This window comes from Lepidochelys olivacea, assembly GCF_965140295.1.
Source record: "Lepidochelys olivacea isolate rLepOli2 genome assembly, chromosome: 10".
Classification (NCBI taxonomy): Eukaryota; Metazoa; Chordata; order Testudines; family Cheloniidae; genus Lepidochelys; species Lepidochelys olivacea.
The window spans coordinates 15,817,553-15,833,453 of record NC_140420.1 but is presented as its reverse complement, the minus strand read 5'-3'; the positions used below and the strand labels follow the sequence as shown (position 1 = coordinate 15,833,453).

At 41.5% G+C, this 15,901-nt stretch overlaps 1 protein-coding gene across 1 annotated transcript in view; it reads left to right on the top strand.

Moving 5' to 3' along the window:
• LMTK2 (lemur tyrosine kinase 2) overlaps positions 1 to 15,901 on the top strand; it is an 87,356-nt gene that overhangs the window by 15,203 nt on the left and 56,252 nt on the right. The window contains exons 2-5 of the mRNA XM_084640520.1: positions 5,720 to 5,844; positions 6,884 to 7,028; positions 12,277 to 12,350; positions 12,798 to 12,916. Coding sequence (XP_084496646.1) covers positions 5,720 to 5,844; positions 6,884 to 7,028; positions 12,277 to 12,350; positions 12,798 to 12,916 — 463 coding nt within the window. The remainder of the gene's footprint in view (positions 1 to 5,719; positions 5,845 to 6,883; positions 7,029 to 12,276; positions 12,351 to 12,797; positions 12,917 to 15,901) is intronic.

The following is a 15,901-nucleotide window of genomic DNA, read 5'->3' as shown; positions in this document are numbered from 1 at the left end:
TGTAGTTCAGTCTCTTTATCATGAAAGATGAATTTACAAATGTAGAATTATGTACAAAAAAATAACTGCAATATACAATTTTAGAGCCAACAAGTGTATTCAGTACTATGTCTTGTTCAGCCAATCACTCAGACAAACAAGTTTGTTTACATTTGCAGGAGATAACGCTGCCCGCTTTTTTACAATGTCATCTGAAAGTGAGAACAGACATTCACATGGCACGGTTGTAGCCAGCGTTGTAAGATATTTATGTGCTAGATGCTCTAAAGATTCATATATCTCCTCGTGCTTCGACCACCATTCCAGAGGAGATTCATGCTGATAATGGGTTCTGCTTGATAATGATCCAAAGCAGTGCAGACTGTTGCATGTTCATTTTCATCATTTGAGTCCAATACCACTGGCAGAAGGTTGATTTTCTGTTTTTGGTGGTTCAAGTTGTGGTTGTTTCTGCACTGGAGTGTTGCTCTTTTAAGACTTCTGAAAGCATGTTCCACACCTCGTTCCTCTCAGATTTTGGAAGGCACTTCAGATTCTTAAACCTTAGGTCAAGTGCTCTAGCTATCTTTAGAAATCTCACATTGGTACCTTCTTTGCCTTTTGTCAGATCTGCAGTGAAAGTGTTCTTGAAATGAACAACATGTGCTGGGTCATCATCCAAAACTGCTGTAATATATGGCAGAATGCTGGTAAAACGCAGAGCAGGAGACATACAATTCTCCCCCAAGGAGTTCGGTCAAAAATTTAATTAACACACTTTTTAATCAGCATCATCAGTATGGAAGCATGTCCTCTGGAATGGTGGCTGAAGCATGAAGGGGCATACGAATGTTTAGCATATCTGGCACGTAAATACCTTGTAACACTGGCTATAAAAGCACTATGTGAATGCAGGCTCTCACTTTCAGGTGACATTGTAAATAAAAAAGCCGGCAGCATTATCTCCCGTAAATGTAAACAAACTTGTTTGACTTAGTGATTGGCTGAACAAGAAATAGGACTGAGTGGACTTGTAGGCTCTAAAGTTTAACATTTTTTGTTTTTGAGTGCTGTTATGTAACCAAAAAAAGTCTATCTTTGTAAGTGGTACTTTGACGATAAAGAGATTGAACTAAGTACTTGTTTGAGGTGAATTAAAAAATACTATATATTTTGTTTCTTTTACAGTACAAGTATTTGTAATAAAAATAATAGAACTGTACACTTTATTTTGTGCTGTAATTGAAATCAATATAATTGAAAATGTATAAGAAAAACATTGCAAATGTTGAATAAATTTCAGTTGGTATTCTATTATTGTTTAACAGTGCGATTAAAACTGCAATTACTCGCGATTAATGTTTTTGAGTTAATCGCATGAGTTAACTGCGATTAATTGACAGCTCTACTTCCTTTCCTCCCCAAAACAACCCTTCCTCACATTTTATAAGGGTTTTCATTACATGTACTTTGGTGCGCATGCAAAGTCCTTGCCTTGCTCTTATAATTGGCCATTCATCTGCAACCTGAAAGACTGTATGTCTTGACATTTTGGATTGTAACAACTCCCAGATTTATCCTTCGGATTTATGGTCAATTATGCCAGCTCTCATGCTCCTGTTTGTATTTCCTTAACCTTTTTACAGTGTTTTGAATAACTTGTATTCATGAATGTGAGACAAATGACAAGGGGTAGCATTCTTGTTTACAGTGTTGTAGCTGTGTTGGTCCATATCGTGAAAGAAAACCTGCACAAGGCTTTAAAAAGCTTAAAAGCATAACTTTGCTGGACACTAAAAGTCATGGACTCAGTAAAAAGACATTGGATTTATGGCTCAGTAGAACAATATGTAAATCACTAATGCTCCTTTGTCTTATGACTGTGAGGTATTAACTGCCCACTTCACCTTTAATGGTCTCTTGCAACGTGTGTTAACTCAGGGGTATGCAACCTATGGCACGCATGCCAAAGGCAGCACGAGAGCTGATTTTCAGTGGCACTCACACTGGGTCCTGGCCACCAGTCCGGGGGGCTCTGCATTTTAATTTAATTTTAAATGAAGCTTCTTAAACATTTTAAAAACCTTATTTACTTTATATACAACAATAGTTTAGTTATAGATTAAAGACTTTATAGAAAGAGACCTTCTAAAAATGTTAAAATGTATTACTGGCATGCGAAACCTTAAATTAGCGTGAATAAATGAAGACTCAGCACACCACTTCTGAAAGGTTGCCGTCCCCTTTGTTAACTCCTTTGCTTAATGGTTTGTTCCACCTTGTATATAGCTGTGGCTCCGAGTACCTTTCCAAGACTTGAAGCTCCGAGTACCTTTATAGCTCCGAGTACCTTTCCAAGACTTGAAGAGCTTTGTGTAAGCTCAAAAGCTTGTCTGTTTTGCCAACAGAAGTTGGTCCAATAAAAGATTACATCATCCATCTTGTCTCTCATAAGGGCTAGCATTGGGAATAGAAAAGCAGTGTTCTGTACCAGCTTTCCCACATAACTGTCATCTTCCAGCTATAGATATTTCCTGGGCTTGTTAATTCATGATAAATTAGTTCTCAGTTGTCACAAATTATAAGACTTCTATGCAAGTTTGACCTACATTGAAATAACTTTTGCAGACCTGAATTCTGTCTATTGCACTTGTCCACTAGCCTGGTTTTTATATTGCCCTTCTGTCCCCCTTTTGGCTCTGTCCTCTTCACTCTTGCTCTGTTTTGCAGCGGCATTGGCTCCCAGCAGTCTTCCATAGTCATCTCTATCATGTCTGTTGTCCTATGTGCTCTTAAGACTCTTCTGATGTTTACTGGATGCCAGCTCAAGCTGTGTCAAAAACTGAATTAATCGTTCTCCCGAAGTTCTCCCTTATTATATCATTTTCAACATCTTTATTAGTCTCCCTTTCCACATGTCAGCAAGCTTGCTGTTATATTTGGCTCCTTTCTCTTGTTCCATCTCATAAACTTGATCACTGAATTCTGTCAGTTTTGTCCCTGACGTTTAAGATGCTCTCATTCCTTTGTTCGCACTGTAAAAATCTTGTTCAGTCCTAAATCTTCCACTTAATTTCTTTGGCCTTCCTAACACTTGAATCAGCTTCACTACAAAATGATTGAGAGTGTTTGTAACATCATGTAATGTCAGTGGCTGAAGCAGGTTGGGGCAGTCCAGAGCGCACCTTCAGGAAGTGGTGAAGTTGATGTTCAAAGTTTACCGGGTTGATTTGCCTGCGGAACTGGTAGGGTCCTAGGTGCTCATTATCCAGCTTATGTGCGAGCAACTCATTTTGAGTTATTTGGGTGTTAGCCATACTTCAGCCCTACTGCAAATGTAGGGCCCTCCTGCCGGTGATAGTGACCATGGTGTTTGTATAGTGCCTTGGCTGCATCTGTTTTGTTTCAACTCTTCCTGTGTTTGATGAATATGACGACACAGATCTAAGGCAGTAGGAACTATGAATGCTGTGGATAGTGTGGGGTGGGAACAGAAGTGGAAGCCATAAGTGGCAAAATGTGGGTTCATCTTGGTCAAGGCGTGGTCTGCATTGTTGTATGTGAATTGTGCATATGGAAGCTGTAAAGCCCAGTAATTCTGGTGGTAATTTGTGAAGAACTTAGGGTATAGGTCCAATTCCTGGTTCAGTCTTTCTGATTGACTGTTTATTTGTGGATGGTAGGCAGTTGGTGAATAGAGATGCACCTCTAGTAGGTGGCATGCCTCCTGCCAAACCCGAGTTATGAACTAGGATCCCCGGTCTGAAGTGGAAGGCTGTAGATCAAGGGTGTGGAACCTTTTTTCTATCATGGGCCATTGAGCCACAGAAAAAATCAATTGCAGGCCACACACAAATAAAAAGCAACTTAAATTAATATATTTCTCTCTCTAAAAAAATAAAATAAACATTCAACTCTCCTGCTTTTTTTAGTATGATGGCTGAGGTTGCAAATTCAGTCAGATAGCAGTTTTTCACACTACAACCCTTGCAACCCGAACACCACCGTAGGCACGCATAGGTGGCTTGGGGACACTACTGGCTGCTCCCCACTAGAGCACTGGAAGCACGCGAGGGCCGAGGACGAGGTATGCGCTGCTGGGCTCCAGCACTGGCTATTGTAGGGTCATAACGCACTAGAGTGGCTGGAGGTTCACCTTGCCCCAGTGTTGCTGTTAACAGCTGCTGTCTGCAGCTTACCTCCTTCCGGCTACTGTCATAGGTCTATATGTTTAGAAATACTTGCTGCAGGCTGGATGAAATTAAGCAATGGGCTGGATCCAGCCCGTAGGCTGTAGGTTCCCACCCCTGCCGTAGAGGGAGAACATGCATGATGAGGAGACTAGCAGTATCCTCGGCTGTGGGAAGAAGTGCCCCAGTAACGAAAGGCACTGCTTTTGTCAGTTGATCCATTACTGTCAATGTGGTTTGGTGTGTCTCAGGTTCTGTTAGCTTGATGACTAAGTCCGTTGTAATATTGGCCAAAGGCCTTGAGGGGGTCTTGGTGGGTGATTTGCTCCTAGGGACTCAGCATCCCCTTGGGCTCCTTTGATGCCATACGTATTGGGTCCATACCATTTTGGAGTAGGATGAGCTTAGGAGGAGACTGAGCAGTGTGAGCAAACTAATGCCCAGTGCCTGAAATGGGTTAGGGGCAGTCCAGAGCTGTGCTCAAGTGGTGAATGGGTGGTCTGGTGTTCAGGAGGTCAACTGCTATTAGAAGCAGTATAGAGCTATGGTCTGAGTTCTTGTAGGGGAGTTTGTAGCTGGGAGATCCAGTGTGAAACAATACCTCCTTCCACCCCACTCTCCTGCTGGGGCGGGAGGAGGTATTGTTTCATGCTCTCTGTGTATATAATGTCTTCTGCAGTTTCCACAGTATGCATCCGATGAAGTGAGCTGTAGCTCACGAAAGCTTATGCTCAAATAAATTGGTTAGTCTCTAAGGTGCCACAAGTACTCCTTTTTCTTTTTGCGAATACAGACTAACACGGCTGTTACTCTGAAACCTGTCATTCTGAAGATGTATGTCTTGGCATCCTCCCAATTAACTATATGAACATGTCTGTCTTTGCCCTGGTTCTCACTCCTTGTCCCTCCCTGTGTTGTCCTCTTAATGCAGCTATTCTGGCAAGGACTTAATTTGTTTGTTTGGTAAAATGTCATGCAAATCTGTGACTATGTATGTGATAACCCAGTTTATCTATATGCAGTATTTTTGGACATTTTTCATAACGTCCCTAGTAAAAAGCAGTTGATCCTAATCTATTATACATGTGTAATGCTGCAAAGGAAGGTGCAAAAACTTCTAGGTATTTGCCAATATGTCATATTTCTCCACAAGCCATGCTTAATTCCGTGGATGTGAACAAGAATTATCAGAAGCACTGAGGGTATGTCTACACTGCAATTGAATAACTGTACTGACCCGGGCAATAGGGGTATAAAATTGCAGTATGGGTTTTCGGGCTTGAGACGAACCTCCGAAATCCCACAAGAAGAGAGGGTCCTGGAGCTTGGGCTCCAGCCCGGGCCCAAATGTCTATACTAGTTTTACAGCCCCACAAGCCCGAATCAGCTGATGGGTCAGCCATAGGTGTTTAATTGCAGTATAGACATATACCCTAAAATTCATTTATGTCTTGCAAAGTAAATAGTGGTAGGCAGTGTATGTTTTAAAGAGTTTTAAACTTTAAGACTTAAATAAATTTATTTAAAACTGCATATGTGTTTATTTCTAGGGGAAACAGCTGCAGATGAAGTTTCTTCCTCTCTTGTGGCTTTGGCTGCATGTAGTTTAGTAGTCCTGGTAATACTGCTTGTGAACTGTGTGTCCTGCTGTAAAGATCCAGAGATAGACTTCAAGGTAAGCATTGAAATTAAAAATGATACAAAAGTAATCTGGGATGGATAGTGATATAACTAACGTACAAATGATTCAGAATATCACTCTACAGTGGATGTGATTTAAACATTTTTCCTCTCCTGAAAGGGCCAAATTCTTTACTTGCTTAGATGCTATGCAATACCACTGAACACAAATAAGTGCAGAACTTGGCCCAGAGTGCATACTACAGCAAGTTACTTGTAATTTACTACAGTAAAAAGTTTATCTTAAGTGTATATATTTGCTAATAATTTTACTAGTTGTTTAATGCTTTGCAAGACTACATGATCAAGCTCAGTTTTTCTTATATTGTCCTTGTTTTGTTTGTCTAATTGCCATTTTTACGTATTGAAAGGATTACAGAACTTCTGTTAAGTCATTAGAAGGTACAGCCTAACAATAGCTAAACTCTACCTAGTGGAAAAATTCTGATTAGTATTCAAATATAGCTATCTTTGTGACCTCTGTGAATTTGGAATTACTTCGAATCACTGGAAGTGAAGCTTAGGCTCAGCTGCTTTGAGATAATGTAGATGTTCGATCAAGTTATTTACATCATCTGAGGCAACATCTTTTGAAATCTTTCTGTAATTTTTAGCATATCAGACTAGCAGTGCTTCCACCTCATAACACTGTGATTAAATGAAAAAAGAATAAAGTTATTGCTACGGATAGTTTTTGGAAATGCAGGACTTCTGGGAATCTTGTCTTCAAACAAGTCCTTTTTTAAAATGGAAGTGGTTTGTTGAAAAGAATAAATTTGTTCAACTACTAGAGAACGTGAAAAGACATTAGATCAAAATGATTTTACACCCCCCCCCAAAAAAACACTTAAATATATTATAAAACACATTGCAGTTGTCTCTGGATGGGGCCGTTTGTCACTCTGGAGCTGCTAATTCTGATGTCAAGTTTTCATGTTCAAATCTGATGCACTGTGAAAGAATATATTAGTCTTCCAGTTTGAAGGCAGGAAGATTCCTTGTATCGTGGTTTCCTAACATCTTTGCCCTTGCAGGAATTCGAAGATAATTTTGATGATGAAATAGATTTTACACCACCAGCAGAAGATACCCCATCTGTTCAGTCTCCAGCAGAAGTGTTTACTCTTTCAGTTCCGACCATTGCTTTACCAGCTCCATCCCAGTTTCAGCCAGCTGCAGGTGATGTGACCCTTTTCTTACTATGAAACTGAAGATGACCAAGTGATAGTCATTTAGTATTCTAATATCTGAAATATAATATTCATATGTACATCTTGTTTATACGGTATATATTACACAAATCTATTGTTTATTTACTAAAGAGTTTACTGACTGAGTCTTACAAATAAACATTTGCCTAATCATTTTTATTGCAGCATCAAGAACTTTATGAAATCCAGAAAAAAATTGTTTTTCTGTTAGATACAAAATAAAATGTATTCATATTCCCTCTCTTCAGAAATCAGCTATAAAATAGTTTTCAGACTCTAAATTTTCAAAAATGAGTACACAGTAAATATTTTAATAGATGACTTTTTCCACTCTTAAACTAATATTAAAAAAAGGACTAGATGGAGAGACTTAGTTTGGCCATGTATAATTTTTGCCTCTTAATAGTCGTGGTTCATGGACTGGGGTCTGTTCTCAATGAAGCTAGAAGAATTTTAGCCACTGACTTAAGTGGCAGCAAGATTGAGCTTCATTTTAGCAGATTTTGGGGGGATCTGAAACTTGTACCTGTAACCCTGTTTGTCACACCATTGGCTTATTTGAGAACTTATCTGAGAACATCCTTTGCCTCAGATTTGTGAGGATGATGCTGAAAAATTGAATCAGATTAATTTTTCCCCTGTGATTAAAAAGGTTTCATGTCTACTTCCAAAAAAAAAAAAGGCACAGTCCCCATATAGGAAACTATAGCTACCTTTAATTTAATTGCAGCATCTCAAATATTACACACAAATTACTATTTAATATAAAATATGGAATTACTATTTTCAGATGCACATAACACTTCTCATTTAATACAAAGAAATCTCTCTGGCAATACATCCTTAGCCAACTGCAAGTGTTCAGAGAGGAGACCCAAAGGAGACTTCAGTAACTATCCAGAGTTTTAAAAAGAAAACCATTAACTAAATTTTTGCTTAAGAAATACAGTATCTTATATTTCAGCTGTATGCATGCTGAATTTTCTACATATCTGCTACCTATTAATGTGGTCTTTCCAGGTTACCAATGATTCCATGAGACTGTCTAACTTTGCCACAAGAATTTTCTCTAGGCAAATGTATGAACTGGATTGCACCTTTAAAATGCTTGGAAGCTTTGAAGTTAATAGTGAGAATTATAAATCACAGTGATTTCAGGTGTCTTTTTACTCTCTTATCAGAAGATATCTATTTTTTATACAACTTTTTGAAGGCCATTGATCCAGACTGTAAAGTAGACTAATACCTTTAGAGCATTTTGTATGGGGTAGGAATGGCTTAGAAATGTCTAGGAATTGTCATGTCCACTATGTATGAGCAATAATCAGTGTAATTTAAAGGTATTTGAGCCCATGTGTTAAATCTGTAAGTACTGTAGGTACATTTGCATGATGTGCTATGAAATGATATACTTTTATTGTGGTTCACAAATCGGTGAACTCTAGGCCTTGATACAATGGAATATAACAGCTCCACAGGAACTGTCCTAGTCTGTCATGTCTGGAATTCACATGCTGAAGAAGGCTTAAAGACCCCTCCAAACCAGAGATCAATGGTGTCTGTGCTCAGTTCCTCAGGGTCCAATTATAAGATTTCTGGCAGTCAACCTCCCTCATCTGTGTATGTAAACCCATGCTTGAAAAATGTACTCAGCTACTGCTAGCTTGAGCACTAAGCCTACTGCCATCCCCACAAGTTTATACCACCTTCAACTTAAAAGGAAAAAGCATTTGTATACTATGTATAAAAAAAAAAATCTTCCTGTTTATGTTTTTAAAAATATTACTACCAAGTCTGGCCAAAAAGTAGAAGAAAATTAATCCCTGTTTGGTGCAATTCAGTAAATATCTTTGTCAGATAGTGTTCAGTCAGGCCTACTTACTGTCACTATTGCATTTGCTTTTCCTCTTTTCCACTCCTGACTTCATGCCACTTTTTCTTTTTTTACATTAGATCATGGTGTATTTCTTTCCGAGTTGTTTTAAACATATTCCGGCCATTCTCACCACCCTTCTCTTTCTCAAAGTCGTGTTGTTTGTCTCTTCCCTTATATTTTCTCTTATTTTATCACAAAATTTGTGTGTATCGTGTTCCTGTTTCTTTATCAGTCATTTACACAGTCTCATGCCCTACAGGCAGATGTCTGGAAGAAATTTCTAAGCCTTAGTAGCTAAAAGACTAAATTTACTAGACACAGGCTAATATGAAAGGTGGGATTTGGGAGGGTCTTATGTCCAGAGACAATAGCAGGTAAAAAGTCAGTCCCACTCCTTAACATACTGTGAAAATTAGAAGGTGCTGGGATTCCTATTAGGGTTCTCTCTTTGGACCCTACTTGTGAGCCCAATCTTTATCTTTCTCCAGGTAGTAGGTTTTTATACACAAAGACGCCCTTCAATTTCCTGTGCCTTCTCCCAGTTTCCTTTTACAAGGGTGAAGGAACACTGTTTGTTTCTCCTGTCCTCAGCCTTCTAGTTACAATGACAGGAGTCTCTGCTACTCAACGCATCTCCCAGGCTCCATTTAAAAAAAAAAAAGTCTATATCTATATACATTTCTGGTGAACAGATCTACTGCTTTCCTTTGCTGTTGCTCTTAGTTTTTCCCAACACCAGCAGAATGAAAATAACTATCAGTTTTACTGTTCTCATGAGATTCTGAAAATCAGCAGTGAAACCTGACAAGGCTAGTTAACTTTCTTTCTTCTGCAGGTTGCAGAAAAATATGCGCAGCAATAGATGCTCTGGATCTGTCTGTAGAAGAAGACCGCATTATATCAGTTAGCCTTCCTAATATGGTCTTTGCAACCTTAAGGGCTTGAAACTTTTTTTGTGGGGGCGGAGAGGAAGCTTAGCTTTAGCAGAAGCTGATGGCACTCAGATTGAAAATGCTTGGGTCTCAGTGAGGAAACTTTTAAACCCTGTGTGGAACAACTTACTGCAGACACTCAATTCTCTTCCCCCCCCCACCCCCCAAAACCCCAACAAACCAAAAATCTTAGACCTGGGAGGTGGAAGATCTGAAAAGCAGGAGACTTTCTGAAAGAGGCCTGTTCTCCCTTTATTGCCCTCTTTCTTCTGCCTATTTGCTGATATTTGCATTTTCCCCTCTTTTTGTGCTGTTTGTCTCTTTGTACCTGGGTTTTTGGGTTTTTTTCCTACTTGTTTTTAAAAACAAAGTTGAGAGCTGTAAAGGAAAACTGATTAGGATTAGTCAGCTGCTTCTTTAAGCTCTGCAGAACTGACTTTTAAGCAAAACTGACTACGATCACAAAATCTCAGCACTTGATTTAACGCTCCTCCCCCTCCCCCACACCTCTTTCCCAAAAGGAGAGACTGTCTGGTCACCCCAGCAGATTGCTGCCTCTCCCCAAGACTGTTTCCATTGCAAGGCCTACACTACAAACTGTTACTGTTATAGCTGTATTGATTAGGATTGTGATGACTTACGATACCTGACTGACATAGTTGTGCTGAAAAAGCCCATGATTTAGACAGGTATACTGGCAAAACTGTTCATTTTCAGATATAGGGTGTTTTGCTTTGGGGTGGGGAAGGAGGGCATGGAATAAGCTATACTGGTAAAGTACTCCTAGTGTAGACCTGGCCTACAGTGGCAAAAATGGGAGCTACCACTAGAGCAACTCATAGTAGCAGTGACAAAAGCTGTACTGTACAGTAACTCCTTGCTTAACGTTGTAGTTATGTTCCTGAAAAATGCTGCTTTAAGTGAAACGATGTTAAGCGAATCCAATTTCCCCATAAGAATTAATGTAAATGGGGAAGTTAAGTTCCAGGGAAATTTTTTTCATCAGACAAAAGACATTATATACATATACAGTATAAGTTTTAAATAATTGTAAACAAACTATTTAATACTGTACTCACCAATGATGATTGTGGGGCTTGGTTGAGGCAGGGCATAGTGGGGTTGGGGCGCGGGGGCTTGCCCCCACTCCGCCTGTCTGGCACTCCTGCCGGGGAGCAGGGTGGGAGGCTTGCCCGCTCCCTGGCTTGAATGCTGGACAGGGGGAGTGGGATAAGCCTCAGCGCCTTGACCCTGCTCCCCAGCTGGAATGCCAAGTGGGCGGAACGGGGCAAGCTCCCACTCCCTGACCCCACTCCCAAGCTGGAACGCCGCGTGGAATGGGGCAAGCCGCTGCTCCCCGACCCTGCTCTCCGGCAGGAGTGCCAGGCAGGTGGGTGGAGCGGGACGAGTGAAACAATCTTATAACGGAACGTTGCACAACTTTAAATGAGTGTGTTCTGTAATAGATCAGCAACCTAATAATGAAACAGTGTTAACCGGGATTACTTTAAGTGAGGAGTTACTGTATTGGCAACAGGGCTTAGGTCTCTTTACCACTGTGTTCTTTACCATTTAGATGACAGGATGGTTAAACACATCTGAGCCTTGTCTACCCTGCAATTTCTTGTTTCCACCAGTGGAGCTGCACTGGCAGTGAATTATGGGTATATTTTTGCCAGTGTAGATAAGGGCTGAGGGTTTCAGATTTTCCAGCAGTTGGCCAAGGGGGATTTTCATTGAAGTACATTATTTTAAAAAGAGAATTTTCCGTCACATAGGTAGAGGCTGCAATTAGAGCAGCTGGGTCGGTGTGTAAAGAACTGGAGCTCTGCTGGTAAGGTGGCTAATCAGGGCTTGTAAAAGTAGTGAGTATTCCATGATTTGCTGTGGGCTTGTGTTCTGCCATTTATGTAGGATTCCTGTAAACAGTGATTTAATAGATTCCATGACCGTCTAATGCAGATATATTTACAGAACCAAATGCAAACTCGGCTGTTTTGATTTTCTTTCTTTTGTTGGTTTGCAGTATATCTGGATGTGTTGAAAGCTAAAGTTTACACGCCATTCTTAACTTGCATTACTGTGCAAAGGTATTTTGGTGGTCTTGGATCAGTTTCTAGTTGAATCTGTTCAAAAGCCTAAACAAGTTGAGAAGTGTCAGCCTTGGCTTTCGTTCATCTGTTCTTAGGTTAGCCTTGTTTTAATACTTTGTCATTGTATATGTTTAACTATGTTTTCTGCTGCTTAGCTTAATATGTGCATTGTATTGTAGTGTACTCTAAGTAGTAGTGTAAGAACTAATTTTTTTTAGCATTTTAAGGTCATGCATTATTTCTTCAACAGTAGCATAGGTAATTTTGGCCATTTTGAGTGGCTTGATGTGTCTATTTTTTTGTTTTCTATAACAGAAGGATCAAAGTCTCAAGTTGCACGTCAGAGTCTAAACTATATTCAAGAAATTGGAAATGGCTGGTTTGGAAAGGTAAAAAGTCCTCCTTTTAATATTGTAGTTCTGCAGTTGACAGTTTATTCCTAAGTAGAGACCTATATTACCAATTGAAATTATATTTATTCAAAATAAGAACATGACAAGAAAATTGTCTTTAGAACTTAATTTGTATTGCTATTTGTATGCACTTTGTTTTGTCTTATTGCTGTCTCTAATTCAGATGCAGTGCTGCTTAACAAAACATTACTTAAAATAGTCAGAAATTCCACTTCAGTAGACTATGTAAATCGCTGTTTTAATTTTAGCAGCTTTTTTAGAAGCACTTTAACTCCAGTTTTTATTTTTAAAAAATCTACATAATTTTTTTAAAATGCAGAGGATTAATATCTCTGTGGTGTAATTGAGGTATAACAGGAAACCAGATACTTCCTCTTTAAATGTGACTGAAACTATGTAATGTAGAAATTGTTTGTTTTTCAGGTCCTGCTTGGGGAGATCTACTCAGGTACTAGTGTAGCAAGAGTAATAGTGAAGGAATTAAAGGCAAATGCAGGTCCCAAAGAACAAGAACAGTTTTTGAGAAATGGAGAACCTTACTAGTAAGTAGCCTGTCACATCTTGGGTAACTTGAAGATAGTCCACGCTACTAATGTATACGTAAGCCAGGGAAAGCTGTCTTGTTCAGTGTTATGCTTTTTTATATAATACTCACCTCTGTCCTCCTTTTCATTCTGTTAATATAAAGTAAATGTTGGTAGTTTAAGAAATGAAAAATACACATTCAATATTGTCAACACTAAATTATCAAAAATTGAGTCCCCCCCCAAATCATGAGATTTTTAAATGGTGCAGCTTGTGTTTTTATTGCCTTCCAATTTTTGAGCCTTTAAGAGTACATTTGGTTTGCATGCTTATGCTTTTCTCTGTGGGCATGAGGGCTAGAGATTTTTTTTTTAAAATCGATGCTGAGATTTTCATGTAGTCTCTTGCCTCCAGGAACTTGAGCTTTGAGAGAAAAACCAAATATAGTGAAACTTGTGATAAAAATCACAAGAGGGGGCAATGCTTTACGTACTTTATTTTTTTAACAAACTTATTTTTAAGCACCATCTTTCCTGTTTTTAAACATTAAACGAATCTTAAATCCAATCAGAGTTACTAGGTTATACAAATAGCTTTTTATCGTTGTGTTTGGGTCACTTGCAATTTAACTTAGTGGTGGAAAAAAAATTAGTGAAGAAGTTTGAAATCGAGCAAACTTCAGTGCTTACTATCTTGCTGTACAGTTTGTAAACTGTCGTCCTTTCCAAAGGTGCCAGTAATTCTGCTTTCTTCGAATGATGGTCCCTTTTTGTATTCCACATGTGGGATATGCATGTGCACGTGCGCCTGAGTCCAGAATTTTTTGCAAGCGGTGTCTGTTGGCTTGCACATGTGCCGTAGCTGTTCTCTTGCTCCAAACTGAGGGCATAAAAAGTGGTGTGAGCTGATGCCTCTCCAGTTCCTTCTTACTGCTGCATGGTCTGAGATGGAATCTTTGGTGTCAGCTCCTCTCTTACTGTGTCATTCCGTAAGATATTGTATATAGTTTTAACAATTGCAGTAGTTTTTATAATATAGTCTACATAGTATAGTTAGTTGTTTTTCCCCATTTTCTTCCCTGGGACTTCCCCAAACCCTGAGAAGTCTAGGATTATGCCCAGGGTTCTGGGGTTCAAAATGGTGTTTTGTTCCCTCGCTCCTTTTTGGTGAGCTATGAACATCAACGCTGCCTCTACTACCTGGGTGAGGCTCATATTTCTGCCAAACACTGCATCTGCCTCCCCCCTTCCCCTAACACCATGTGTTTCTCGACACTGTTCCCCCTCTCCAGTACCGAGAAAGAAGCATAAGAAATGATGCTCCAAGAGGGGACACCCGATACTGAGAAAGGACAAACAAGGGGAGTGCAGTGGAACGTGACCTCTGTTGGGCCTCTGCTCCAGTCCTGTTTCGATAGCAGTACCGTTGACTCCACCCTGCTCACAGGTGTCATTGAGTCTAGTGCAGGACCACCCACTGATGCCAGGGGGACATTGTGGTGCCAGCAGAATTGTGGTGTCTTCCACCCCAGAGTGGCAGGGCCAGGGACATGTTGACATTCCCGGTTTTGCCAATCCCAATGGGACAATTACTGGCCATGGCAAGTGTGTCGAGCAGAAGGGAGCATGTTGCCCCGAGCTCATACCTGGTGCAGGGCCCTTGGATACTGACCAGAGGAAAAACTGCCCTTCTGTTGTCTGTGAAGACTTCCCCAATGTGGCACCGATCCCCAGACCCTCAGCACCGGTCGATGGGGGAACAGTACCCTTCTTTTCCATGGTCTCAAGAGGACTCTTCCTATGAGTCCAAGGTGGAGCCCTGCATGGTCTATGTTCCACCGGATCTCAGTGCGGGCCCTCTCCCCAGCACCTGGCCCGGAGAACAGTGGTGGCTGCTGCAGGCCCAGCAGTCATTCTGGAATCACTGGAGTTTCCCGGTATTGGGGCCTCTGTCCAGCCATTTCTGTTTGGCAGTATCCGAGAGGAGGGCTCCTCCGCTGTACCATCCAGCACCTGACCCAGACTCTGGCACTGAGGCAGGTACCAACATGCAGGATTTGGGCCTGGATGAGGTGGTCGGGACTGAAGAAGAGGAGGAAAGCCCCCTGATGCTACAGGCCTCTTCCTCCTTGTGATGGGGTTGGGACTCACCACCGCTGCGCCTCCCACTGGCATGTCTGGGAATTAGCTTTTTCCGTTGCAGAGCATCCTCTGCTGGTGGTGTGGTGTCCCGTCCATCGTCTGCTGTGCTGGTATCTGGACTTGCATTGCTCCCCACTCGGCGACGTCCATTCCAGGACACTGCCCTCTGGCAGTGCCCCCTAGTCCATCCTTACCCCCTTCTGGGGGGTGGGAAGATGACAGCAGTCTTCCAACTCACTCCTGCCACAGTGGCCAACCACAACCCCCCAAAGTCTAGCCCCTCTGCTCAAGGGCTGGTTGCAGTCTGTCATGGCCACTCTTCCATAGCCAGGTGCAGTATAAGGGGGAAGGGGGGAACCCAGGCCCGCCCACTGCTTTGGGTCCCAACCCAGGGACCCTCTAGTGGCGGCCTCTTCACCCTCCTTCTCTCCCCTCATCTGTCCATCCTCCTTGGGTCACTTCCCCTCTGACCCCTTGGACCCTCTAGGGCCTTCTGGTTAGGTCCCGCAGCCTGATAGATATCAGGCTGGAGCTCTCCTCTGCTCCCCCAAGCTTGCCCAGCACTGCGCTGTCCAAGGTGCTGGTCTCCTTATCTCAGGAGACAGACCTTCCCCTCTGAAGGTCTGGGAGAGACTGACTGCGTCTCTCCTGGATAGCCTTTATATAGGGCCTAGCCTGGCCCTGATTGGCTGCTCTCTGCTTGGCACTGATTGGCTCCCCTGATAGGCCCTCTCTGGTTAGCTGCCGTTCCGCGCAGCCACTCTGGCCTGTTGTAGCCTAATCTTGCCTGGGGATGGGGCACGGCCCCACCACACTCCTCCACAGCTGAACCGGTCTCAGGGCCGAGTGTCTCGGTGCCAC